This window comes from Onychomys torridus, chromosome 2, assembly GCF_903995425.1.
Source record: "Onychomys torridus chromosome 2, mOncTor1.1, whole genome shotgun sequence".
Taxonomy (NCBI): domain Eukaryota; kingdom Metazoa; phylum Chordata; class Mammalia; order Rodentia; family Cricetidae; genus Onychomys; species Onychomys torridus.
The window spans coordinates 84,379,112-84,392,819 of NC_050444.1; the positions used below are offsets into that span (position 1 = coordinate 84,379,112).

At 39.7% G+C, this 13,708-nt stretch overlaps 1 protein-coding gene across 1 annotated transcript in view; it reads right to left on the reverse strand.

Annotated features, from left to right (window-relative positions):
* Nucleotides 1-13,708, reverse strand: part of Astn2 (astrotactin 2) — a 935,232-nt gene that overhangs the window by 613,821 nt on the left and 307,703 nt on the right. Inside the window, exon 5 of the mRNA XM_036178556.1 lies at nt 3,877-3,984. Coding sequence (XP_036034449.1) covers nt 3,877-3,984 — 108 coding nt within the window. The remainder of the gene's footprint in view (nt 1-3,876; nt 3,985-13,708) is intronic.

Sequence of the window (13,708 nt, forward strand, 5' to 3'; positions counted from 1 at the left end):
GCTAGGTAAGTTTTCAGCCTGAACATCAAAAACGGAAGCCCCTACCTTTTCTCCATCTCATTCTTCAAAGTTAGGATAACAAAAACGTTCAGACTGGCTACACTTTGCTTTTTCATCTTCCATCATCTTTGTCAATAGCACAACAGCCCACTGCTAGGCCTCTTGGAAGAACTTAGCTAGTGTAAACGAGTGTAGATTGAGTGCTTAAATAGTCCTTGTAAACCTCCTCTTAGTGCCTGAGGAAACGATGCTCAAATATGGGAAACAACTTGTTCAAGGTCACACAAGAAAGCAGTGGCAAACATTGAAACCCACTGGTCCTGTTGTCCTCAAATAGCCCCAGAAATCTCATATTTTTTTTTCTGGGAATTTCAAAGATGGCAGTAGTCAAATGCCATGTGCTTCTTGATTCGGGAAAAGAGCACATGTCTTATTTTTAGATGAATATGAAGAGGGCACAGTGAGTTAATATGGAATCCCAAATGCTATGAGAGAGCTGTTTCCTATAGCATAGGGATTTGCCTTTCCTGGTATTTTTATCTATTTCTCCTTGACTTCCTTATACTGCGGCTTTTGCTTCCAAGCCTGACTGGCTCATACATGCTGGGAAGACCACAAGGAACTTCTGACACACTGCATTTGCTGAGGAGGAGCTTGGATCACAGCCACAGAGATGGAGGGCATGTGGGGATGGTGGGGAAGAGGAAGGTGAGAAGCATCGTCCACCCAGATGGCTGAAGCTATCCCTGTGTCTCTGGCACATACCCTTGAGAAACAATGAATAGGAAGGTCTTGGACCAAAGATTCAAAATGACAGAGCCTAAAGCAAGCACATTCAATGAAGAGGGATTCCCATCAATGCATAGAACCGAGAGAAGGGAGCTCCAACACTAGATTTGACCAGATCCTGCTCTCCCTGCGACGGTTCCACATTTCAGAGAATAGAAGCCTGGAGAACTGGATCTTAACTAATGTCAAATAGTGACTTGACCTGGAAGAGAAGTGAGATTCTCCTCTTCCTAGACACAATCAACCCAGAGGTCCTTCCTCAGTAGTTAAGCTCTGTTTCAATGTCTTTTATCCACCCTTGTATCTGCCTAAATTCTTTACAGATTATTAATCAATTTTAGTCTTTAGTACTCTCTTCTAGAATATTAGTCTTATAACCTCATTTTATAGTTCAGGGAATTAATGCACAGTGATGTTCAACTCACAAGTTTAATATGATACTAGTAAGTATTGGGGATAAAATTTGAACTCAAGTAGCCTAGTATCAGAATTCATATTTTTAATACTATATTCTGTTATTCTGGCAGCCCTGAGGACTCTTGGAACTTTCTTGGTTCACATTACAGCATGTGTTTTCCACTATACTGTGTTGAATGATGAAGATTCATCACTTCCTTAGAATATGATGAGCAAAGAGGGTCCACAGCCCTTGTATGCATAACTGTGGCATCTGAAGAATTGGACATTGGATGCTAAACTCACTGGGTTGGAACAGAGGCTTTGCTATGCCCTGGCCAATATTATGACTTCAATAAATGATCAGTAGTAGCAGCCTCAGGAATAGCAGGAAGACTGAGAGCCTCAACAAGGTCGAGTGTATTATCAAAAATGCAATATCAAGACCAGTGTCATCTGCTGGTGATCCAGCACAAAGGGAGGGGAGTATGCTCTGGGGTCTAATATGCATTTCTTGCCTCATTTGATTCTATTTCTCACTATGACTTTTTTCCTTGCTGATTTTCATCAGCAAATAGCTTCATGTTATTATATAGTACAACTTCCACAAGGACAAGGATTTTGAAACTTTCACTTGGTGTTGTCCCCATGTGGTTGCTGCTTGTAGAATTGTTTGTGGTATGTATGCAAGGAGGGGAGAAGAGAAGGGGAGACTCACTAGGAAATGCCTGAATAATGAGTAGAAAAGGAAGAAGAGGGGGAAAGAAGGGATGATGAGAAGAGAAGAAAATAAAAGATAGAAGAGACAGAGGAATAAGAGATGATAGAAATGAGAGGATAATCGAGTAAGCATGGGATCTTGCAAAGGAAGAGAAATGTGTTCCAGAACCTGGAAGTGGAGGAAGAAGAGTAATATTAGTGGGAAATAAGTAGGAGAGATGAAGCCAGTGGCTTTGGCACTGCTTTAGCAAGCAGGGGTAGGGAAGGAGGGAGAGGTTGCCACAGCCCTGTTACGCTCACTATCCTGAGAACACAGTCAGGCCTTCTACAGTGTCTGGGGGCCGTGAGCCAAATCATTCCTCTCAAGTCCTGTTGCTTGCCTTTGCTTTTGTTTTTTAAGTTTAACTCCAATTTATAGGGTGCATGCTCAGTGATGGATGTTTTTCCAATTTGCTGTAAATAGCCCAGTCCTTCTGAGGAGACCCACCATTCCCTGGTTCTAATTTTGTCTGTGGGATTGGAGGAGGGAGAAGACAAGTTAAGAATTATCGATTACCAACTTCTAAATCTGCAGTACAATAGATCCCAGAAAGCTACAGTTTAGGATGGACTGAGAAGCAAGATCTATTATTTTAAGGGTTGTAGAGACTGAAAATTTATCCTAGGGGAAGTGTCAATGGAAGTACTTCCCATATGGAGCCCTTTTTATCCCATACCAAGGGTAGGGATATTAGAATCGAAGAAATGAGAATTGAAGTCACATTAACAATGTCTACCTCAATTGTCTCCTTGCACTGTGATGACTTTTTATATAATGTGCTAAAAATCAACAGCCATCTCCATATGGCAGTTGCAGCCATTACAAGGTCCATTCTACAGATGAAGGAATGTAAATATTTTGCCTAAGGGCAAAATGTGCCCAAAGGTATGTGATTCATGCCTTTCCTATGAAATGTCCATTGTGAACACATGTTCCTGCCCCAGGCAACTCTTCAGTTTCCTTTTGTACAAACTTGGTGGATGGTAGAAATTCTGACATATCTATATCCCACCAATATTTGGGATTAACCATAGTTCTCATAATGACAGTCAATACAAGGTGACAGGCATGCCTTCGCTTGTTATATAGGCCTCTCCTTTCATTAAATGATCAAAGCCTGTCAATCTGTATGAATCCATGATCTCTTCTGCAAAAACTCCTTCACATTTGCTAATTTTCTAGCCTTGGGTAATACTCAGAGATGAGGAATTGCTTTCATATATGTCCTCCTGAAATATGCTGTTTTCTTATATATACCACTGAATCATCAGAGAACTATGGACTTCAGCTGCAGGTGCAGGCCTGTAATGACTCTTGTTCCAGCATTTTCATATCCCTTATATTGATTGTCATTGTGATGAATAAATGTTGAAGACACTCTTTAGTAGGTTACACAATGCCTTGTTGACAGGGGCCAACCACAGAACTTTCAGATCTAGGGAAACAAGGTATCATGGACAAATGTTAAATTCTATCCCACAGAACCTATGTATTTACACTTGAGAATACTCCCTTTACACATTTGCTGCTAAGAATTGCAAAATTAAGTTGATAGTTCATGCTAAGAACTACCCCGCTATCCATAGTATGGATTACCCTCCACACATCCTAACATAAATATGATTTATTTTTAGCACCAATTTCCTTTCAATGTGATTATTGTTTTTTATATATATTTAAATTTCAATATGCATACATTTAGGGGAAATTGTCTGTAATTATTTTGGGGAATGATGTAGAACAGGGAATAAATAAGATATGGAAAAGAAAAGGCAGGATTGAAGGTAAATAGTGTTATCAGGCCTGGGAACTCTGAGTTCAGTGCAAAATGTGTTGAAACAGATTTACATTGCAAATTTATCATGAAATCTGTTCCTTGAACTTTGTAAATACACATGGCAGTTCTGGAACCTTCCCAAGGACTCAATTACCTTTGCTGCGGCGACGACTGCGGTACTGCTCTGTGTAGAATGTCAGCTGTGTTTCGTCATCTGCTTCTGAACCTGATGTCCCCTTGGTTCTCCCAAAGCTGATTCCCCCTGCAGAGAAGCACCAGCAATCAGTAAGCTTTGCAGGACTCCAGAAGCTTGTTAAACCCTCAGCCATCCCGAATACCCACAGCACTGTCCTCAGGCTTCTCATTGCTGATCCTTGGTGACCCAGGAGTCAGCATGATTAATTGGCAGTAAGGAAGATCTGGGTTCTAATCATGGTTCAGCAGCTTCCAAGGTGCCATCTCACCTTTCTGAGCTCTGAGCTATTTCTAAAGCAAGAGAAGTAACTCTTAACCTCGTGGATTTGCTTTGAAGATGAGAAAGAAAATATGACAGGTAAAAAAAGAGGTCCACAGTGTGTACTAAATAATGGAAAATTACTATTTCTATATATGATGATCTTAACTCTTAGAAAAATTCTCCTGACAGCTTAATTTTACATATGTTTCAAATAAGGACTTAGGATATTCCAGGCTCAAAGCCTGACATGGAGACACAAAGATAAATGCCATTCGGCCCTTACCAGCCAGGGTATCATAAGCTAGTCAGGGGGACAAATGGGATCCTTAGGAGCCTTAAACTTAATTCATGGCTTATGTTTTCCACACAATGAGATGCTAGGAATATGAGAAAGAGCAATTCATTTTAACTTGGAGGACCCAGGAAAGCTTTATGGAGGATTGAAGATTTATGTCATGGTTTGAAGGATAGATGGGGCTTTGGCACTAGAAAAAGTTTTTTCCAGGAGCTGCCTTGTGAAGCATCCCTGAGGTCAGGGAGCTGGGCAGATACAGGCAACATCAAACCTGGGACTAACTAAAAATGAGGGGCTCATACCACACTATGGGAGGCTTGAGTGTTCCACCAAGGCGGGTGGGGGTAGTATGGTGGGGCCTTTTCTTTAACTGTCACAGAAGGTCCCAGAGCAAGAAAATGAATTAATTATATGTGTGAATCAGAAAGGATACTCTTGTCACCTAAGTAATAGAATGTGTGCCAGGCTGAGTGAGCAGCTTTGTTATGACCCAAAAGAAAGAGCAGGTACAAGATGAAATGGTAACATGTACAGAGTAGATGGGAAAGGGGGATTAATGTGAGAAAGGCTTCAGAGATGGATTCAGGGGAACATGCATGAGAGAAGGACAATGATTCATAGGCCATAAATAATTGATTATGAAGAGAATAATGAAAAAGGACTAGCAAGTGCCCAGTGCCCAGATACTGAAAAATCTTTGACTCTGAATGGAGGAGTGCAGGAGTTAGTATTCTTACTCTTTATGTTTTTGAGTTTTATATTTACTTATATATTTGTTTATTTATTTGTTAGTTAGTGAAGGAGTGAGTGGGTTAAGGAGTTGAGTCAGGTTTCTAAGATGATGTCTTTCTATGTGGCTCATTCTGGCCTTAAAGTCTTGATCCACCTCCTCTGCCTCCCAAGTGCTGGGATTACAGGCATGAGGAATCATGCCTGGTACTATTTTTAAGAATTTTTTAAAGATAAGATAGTGAAAGATATGGATTAACAGACTGAGAAATTCTATACCTAGAGGGGAATCAAAGAAATCAGAGACCCAGAGAATAGTGAGGACAGGAATGTGGACAAGGAAAAGAGTTGTTTTTTTTTTTTTTAAATTTTTTTTAGAAATGGTATATCAGTTGTACAAATAATATACTACCTCCAGGGAGACTGAAGAATCTGGTAAAAGTAGTTTTCCTGGTTAGAAAATTAAGTGACTGCACAATGAGGAAACAGGGAGGCTACTCTGCTTTATAAATCTTTTGTATTTTTTGAAGCAAACACCATGCAGCCCATTACCCATTCAAAAGTTCCACCTGAGGAAAAGAAAAGCATAGATTAGAGGAAAATGTTATTGGATTTACAAAAGGATTTCCTCTGTAATTTCCTTGGGCATGGATTTGCAATGTTGTTCACAATGACATTACACTTGCAGACACGCTGCCTACATCATGGTGGTGTATTTTTACTCATCCCAGCAATGTTGCTGGAAGATTTGTATACATGACAGCATGAAATCCTCAGGGGGATATACTCATTAGAGAGGGATAATTTAATTAACAATCTAGGTAATTATTCTAACTTGATTTCTGTGTCTGTGATCAAACAATTTGACAATTCAGAGAAGGAAAGGGTTTATTTCATCTTATAGGTTACAATCTATCACTGAGGAAAGTTGGGCCAGGAACCCAAAAAGGAATTTGAAGCAGAAACCATGGAGGAATTATAAATTGCTGGATCACTTGCTGTCTTGGTCAGGCTCAGGTAGCTTCTTCATACAGTCTGTGACCATCTTCTTAGAGAATGCTGCCACGCACAGTGGGCTGAGCCCTCCAATAGCAGTTAATAATAAAGACAATCATGGTCACACATACCCAGAGACAACAAATCTAATGTAGACAATTACAAAATTGAGAAGATCCTTTCAGGTAATTCTAGGCTATGGTGAGAGTTAATCCTAAAGAAGACTAAAATAAAGCAAAGACATAAGAACATGCTGGAGCAAAGCCACTTGCCTAAATTGGAGATGTTGCTGAAAATTAAGAGAGTGAGTCTTCAGGGCTTAGCCTTTTTGTCCTGAATATGGGGTCTCTAGTATTCAAATTGGCTTCTTTGCTGGATAGTTTTACATCAACATAATGCAAGCTAACCACATTTGAGAGGAGGGAACCTCAATTAGGAAAATAACTCTGTAAGACTCCATAAGATCTATCTGTAGTCAAGCCTGTAGGGTGTTTTCTTACCTAGTGATTGATAGGGGAAGGCACAGCCCATTGTGGGTGGTGCCATCCCTGGTCCTAGATTCTGTAAGAAAACAGGCTGAGCAAACCATGAGGAGCAAGCCAGTTAGCAACACTCCTCCATGGCTTCTGCATCAGCCCTTGCCTCCAGATTGCTGTTTGAGTTCCTGTCCTGGCTTCCTTCAGTGATGGACTACAGTGTGGAAGTGTAAGCCCAATACACCCTTTCCTCCCCATCTTTCTTTGTGGTCATGGAGTTTTATCAAAGCAATAGTAACTCTAACAAAGTTTGCCTCATTGAAACATCTCCAGAGGGAACCATTGAAAACAGTTTAGTATCAAGGTGCTGGGTCTTGTGTGATGAGTATTCCTTACCTCCTTCCAAAAACAGAAAGGCTTTGAGAAGGAGCTTCTAGGGATCCTTTCGAGTTCTGGAAGCAGCTGAACAGCAACAAGACCAGTAGGACTTTAAAAGTTACCATCATAATACTCTATTGTCATAAAAATAAAACAAAAAAGGAAGAAGTATGTGGGAGAGAAGGAAGTATTTTCTTAATCTACTTATTTCTCACCCAGAGAGAAATAAAGATATTTGACAAAGCTCCTCCAAGGACCAGGGGGAACATTTTCCTACTATCTGGCATATTATGGGCAGCAGAGTAAAAGGGAGTATTGCAGGACTATAGGACTATATCAGGCCCTTTCCTGTTCCTTAGAACCATGTCCTAACTTTTAGCCATCCCAGTGAAACTCTTATTTCTTGCACTCCCTACCCATAACTCTACTTCCCTTCTTACCTTATTTTACATTTCTTCCTTTGGCACACAAATGATCTGCTCTGATCTTATGGTAGTGAATTTTCATGGTATACACAATTCAGACAGAATTCCCTCCTTACTGGGATAAGTTAGTGAGGGTGACAGAAAAGTTACTAGACAATTCTATGGTAATAAGGAAAACTACACCAGCATAGTGCTATTTCTCTACAGGACTTTGGGCAAAGCCTTTAATGCATGCTTATGTTATCCCCAGGAGAGCCATAAGAGGCAAGACACTACTTTAATTCTCATTGACATGGATGAGAACATGAAGGCACAAGACTATTAAGTGATGTGATATGTACAGGGTCATACAGTTTATAAGTAATAGAACCACCATTCCAGTCTCAAAAGTGGTTCTAAAGTCTATTCCTTTAGGCTCTGTGCTGGTTTGCAATAAGATATAAACAAATACCTCATTTAATGTCCACATCCATTCTAATGACAGCATCAGAAACTCTTTTTAGCTAAATAGTGTGAAGCAAGGTAATAAGTTGATAATTGGGGTTACAGTTGAATCCATCTCCCTCCAAATTCAGGGTGATAACTAGAATACCATGGAGAAGGTGTGTGTTTGTGAGTGTGTATGTGTGTGCATGTAAGTACCTACATGCTCATTTTGGGGGAATTCTGTGTGTGAGCAAGGATTCCACAAACTAAGCACTGTGAATTAGCAGGTATTTTCCTTCATCCTATCATGAGAACATGTTTTCCACATCTCCCAGCTTCTTCTCTGGGGTTTGCAATAGTAACTCCCCTAACAAGTCTAATCAGCTTAGGAATATATTTGCTCTTATCCATCCTTCCATATGCCCTAGAACACAGAGACCGTGCCTTGTAAACTTCCAAAAAGGATAGTTGCTACTCATCCTCCAAACCTCTCAGACTTTTCCCTTTCTGTAAGTATGAAGGGACTTAGTTTCAGAGTGGAAATTGAGGTTCAGCCTGGTTGCTTGATATCCAGTCTGTCTGGTAGAAGTATAATGTAAACCACATAGATTTAAACATTCTAATAAGCACATTTAAAATGTAAAAATAAGGGCTGGAGAGATGGTTCAATGGTTGTAAGCATTGGCTGTTCTTCCAAAAGACTGTGGTTCAGTTCCCAGCACCCACAATGTGGCTTAAAACCATCTGTTACTCCATTCCTAGAGGATCAAATTGCCCTCTTCTGGTCTCTGTGGGAACTGCACACACACTCATAAAATAAAAGTAAATAAGATCTAAAATGTTAAAAATAATTGGATTGACTTAATTTTTCATGATCTATTTCAACAAACATGAAAATATTATGTCCATATGTAATCAAATGCAACTTAACACCAAAATATTTTGTTTCTTTATAATGAGTCTTTAAAACTGAGTCTGCATATCATGTTTGCAGCATGTTTCCAAAAAAAGAACCCATATTTCATGTACTCACCACACTGAAAAACACAATTCCTAAGGCACTTGTACAGCAAATGCTATGGCAGAGAATAATTTGGGCCAGGAACTGGACACAGGAGAAAGATGAATAAGCCACAGGCCCCCCAAGTTGTACTTTTTGTATGTGAATGACATAAAGGAAGACGAAGATGAGAGTCCATTACACAACATTAACCACAGACAGCTCTTGCTCTCAATGCTCTTGGTTCTAGCTGGTTTCACATTGGTTTAATTCATGAGCCTTGAGAGGTTGTATATATCAGTAGAAGGAAATTAAGTTATTGGCATCAGATATGAGTTATAAGACTATGTCTCACTCATTTGCTCTGTGAACTTGGGCAAGGTTCTTAACTCCTCTGAATTCATGTTTGACTGCTAGCTCACCTGGTCATCTTGGGCAAAGTGTTACATTGCATGTGAACAATTAGCACTGAGACCAAAAGCTTGAGAATGGGGGTGTCGCACTTTCTTAATATTTACTTGGCTGCATTAGAAGGAAAGGAAAAGCTGATGCCAGGTAGTCACTCTTCCACTGTGACATCCCAGAAAGATGGCAGCTAACCAAGGTCCATAGCCATTGAGTATCCATATAATCTGTAGAGGTGAGATGCCAATTGTGGACTGACTTAAGGGTGACTCACGTGGGTGGTAAAGGGCTCCCACTGCGGCTGTTTTGATAAAAAAATTGATGATTTAGTGCTCTAAGGTGGAGCCATTAATTACTCAGGGCTGCTCTAGGATTTCCACTTAGTCAGAGACTGGAAAAAGAACAGAAGAGGCCATCTGTCTGCCAAAACCAGTGGCTTCTGACCTTACTCTTAAGCTCCCAATTCTCTGTTCTGAGTGGTCTGTGATGGAGACACCAAGATGTTAGCCTAGGCAATTACCACAGGACAATTAGTGCTGTGCAAGGCACTTTATATGTGAAAATGCATCTGCACCTCAAGAAGATATGACAGGTAAGAGTAATTTCCAATTTTAGGGACAGACAAATCAACATTCAGATCTGTACAAAAGATTATAGACAAGGACAAATAGCCAAACTAATGGAAGCACATGAATTATGAACCAAAAGCTGTGGAACCCCCAACTCTATCAGGCGCTCTGGATAAGTGAGGCAATTGAATAGCTCGAACTGTTTGGGAGGCACCCAGGCAGTGGGACCTGGAACTGTCCTTAGTGCATAAGCTGGCTGCTTGAAACCTTGGGCTTACACAGGGACACTTTGCTCAGCCTGGAAGGAGGGGACTGGACCTGCCTGTACTGAATCTACCAGGTTGAGCTGAATCCCCAAGGGAGTCTTGGCCCTGGAGGAGATGGGAATGGAGGGGAGGGGCTGGGGCAAAGGTAGGGGCAGGGGCAGGAACGGGGATTATAGGGGAACCCATGGCTGATGTGTAAAATTAAAACACAAAAAAATATAATAAAAAAAGAAAGAAAAAAGATTATAGAGAGCAGAACTCAGCTTTGAACTTGGATTTGGTTAGATTCAACACTCCTGTTCTCATGAAAATTTTGCTCAATTTTATTAGTTATTGAGGAAATGTAAATCAAAGCATTGATATCAGGTTATAATGCTAGTTTGGTCTTTGGAAAATAATGCAATAAAAGAAATGTTAGTGAAGAAACCGAAAACCATGAACTGCATTCCAGGGCAGTGGGAATGAAAATGGTACAGCTGTTATGGGAAAGTATTTTGAAAGTTTCTTAAACTGTTAAACACATTTACTATATAATTCAAGAATTCCCCTATAAGGAATATGGCACTAAGCACAGAAAAGGTTAAACAAATAGTTGGGGCATTCATAGCTGTACTCTCTACAAAGCTCAATGCTAGTAACAATAAATGTCTGTCAACTGGTCAATGGATAAACAAAATATAGCCTATGGAACATTATTGACATATGATAAATGCTGACATGTGGAACTATGCAGATAGACCTCACAAACATTTTGTGAAGTGAAAGAAGCTATATATAAAAGGTCATAAATAGTAAGATGTATGCTATATAAAGAAAGCACCCAGAGAAGAATCATCCAAAAACACAGGAGATAGACCAGGGGTTGCCAGTGTTGGGAAGATGGATCTAAGAAGAGTGAATGACTACTAATGAGTACTGGTTTTTGTTAGTGAAGAATGTGCCTAGAGCTAGATAGAGGTGATAGTTACACAACCCTGCAGATGTGTGAAATGTCACTGAATTGTGCACATTAAAATGATTAGTAGTTCATTTTATATTATGTAAATTTTAGTTCAAAAGAATGTGAAAAAATGAAAGCCCCTTGTTTGCTTCCTAACATCACTAGATAGATGAAAGACATGCAGCATAAGGAATGTAGGAAAGGGAATGAGAGACATCTGGGACAAAGAGAGGAGGTGGTACACAGCTTCCTTGAGCCCAGCTCTCAGCCAAGCTCTCAGACTGCCTGGATCCCAGCCTAGTGCTCAGGACAAAGAGGAAAACCATTCAGCTCTCCTAGACCTTGATTTCACTTCAAATATTGCTAGCAACATAATTCATTCATTTACTAATTAATCTAAAAGCTGTCTACTAAGTGATCACACTACCAAACAGACTTCTAATGCTGCAAACAAAACAGACAAGTACCCCTGAATTTTTCAAGTCATTTTCTGGGGAAGCATTTGAGATATTGTGGGCATAACATTCATGGGTTTAGCAAGAGTCTCTGTATAAAGTCTTGTATGAGTTTTGCAAATAAGTAAGTGGAGATATTCAGAGTATTTAGAGGCTTTTATGATACATAAATAGCTGGTTACAAACAGTGGGCCTGATCTCAATTTTGTTCTGGGACAAAGTAGTACATCAAAATAAGTCTAACATATTATGAAGAAAGCTATGGCAAGGGAACACACGGTCTTTGGTGGGTATATGCAAATTTACTTTCTCTGCTTGGGCTGCCATGTCTACAGACTTGTTCAGTTAGCTTTTGGTAGGCCTGCCTCTATCCTCTCCATACTCCATCTCCCGTTCTTGCTATCATGATGGATGGTGGTGACATGTTAAATTATTCAGTCTCCATGTCTTCCTCAAGCTGGTGACAGCAATATTGCATTTTCAGATTGTCCCAAATGGCACCAGATAGAGAAGTATGTGTCTAAGGAATGCAAAAACTCATCTGACCCCTAACCATCCAGGGAATATGAATGGTGCCATCCATGGGTGGAGGACAGAAACCAATAAAACTTTCCACGTCCTTTGAACCACACAAGTAGCAACTGCTCCCAGTATGGAACTAAATCACAGATATTCATATGCATTTACCTCTTAGAGCTATTTCATGCCTGGTGTGTGTGTGTGTGTGTGTGTGTGTGTGTGTGTGTGTGTGTGTGTGTATGTGATCATGTTCTAGTTTGTTGTTGTTGTAAGAAAACACTCTGACCAAAAGTAACTTATGAAAGGAGAAGATTTGTTTCCTCTAACCCTTTTAGACTGTAGTCTATTAGTCAGGACAGAAACTCAAGGCAGGAAGCTACAGCAGAAACATGGATAGTACAATTTACTGGCTCAATCACTGGTTTATGCTCAGCTAGCTTTCTTATACAGATAAAGCTCACCTACCCTGGGATGATGACAACCATCACAGTGGACTGGACCCTCCCATGTAATTCCCCAGTCAAGGCTATCTCTTACCGATATGAACAATCTCATTTTGGGACTTCTTTAATTGAGATTTCTCCTTTCCAAGTGACTATAGGTTGTGTCAAGTTGACAATAAAAACTAACCAAGATAGAGTATACTTATGTGTGCATGCAGAAGAGGAAGAGCAATCTTGGATATTATCTACAGGAATTTTACCTGTCTACTTTGAGACAAGATTTCTCACTGGTCTGGAGATCACCAACTGATTGGCAAGCCAGTCAGCCTCAGCATGTGTCATCACATGTAGCATTTTTTACATAGGTTTTGGGGATCAATTTTTGGCCCTATGCTTGCAAGGCAAGTGCTTTTCTGAATTAACCACACATCTAGCTTATCCTTAGAGTCATTTTGATAATAAATGCTACCTGACATGCATAGTGACTGGCACACTGTGCAGAGATGACACATGTGCTTAGTTCTCAAATGTTAAAAAGCAAGAATCTGTGTTTCCTTGCCATAGTTAGGGAATCACAAAAGTAAGCAGTGAGATCTGGATTCAGAACCTGGGTTTTATCTGAATTCCTAGGAGATTCTGCAGCATCTCTAGGGTTCATGCTGAATTTTAAAATTGGCCTTTATGGTGAAATATATTTACAATAAAAGTATAATTAAACATGATTTTTATAATTTCACAAAAATGGAAATACATACATTTATAGAAGACATTAAAAATTATGACTTATCTCTAAAGTAGAGTTTCATGAGATCATTAAAACGCTGTGACATAAATCTATATTTACTGACAGGCACACAATTCTCCATGATACATTGTTGAGCACAAAAGTGTACAGAGAAAAACACAAAGAGGAATTTTACATACTTGCTGATACTTGATATTAATTCTACTATGTGTAGAGTAAAACCAAATACATAGGCATATATCTTATGATAGTAGAGATTTGAACCAGGGCCCCAAGCATGTTAGGTAAATTATCTGCTACTAAACCAAATGCCCAGTTGTGAAAATGAATATATTTTAAATCAAAAATAAGAAGCTAGTGGTGCACTCCTTTTTATGACAGTGCTTTGGGGAATTAAGTAAGATGGTCAAAAAATGTAAGACCAGCCTTGCTGAATAGTAAAATCTTCTCTAAAGCAATCAA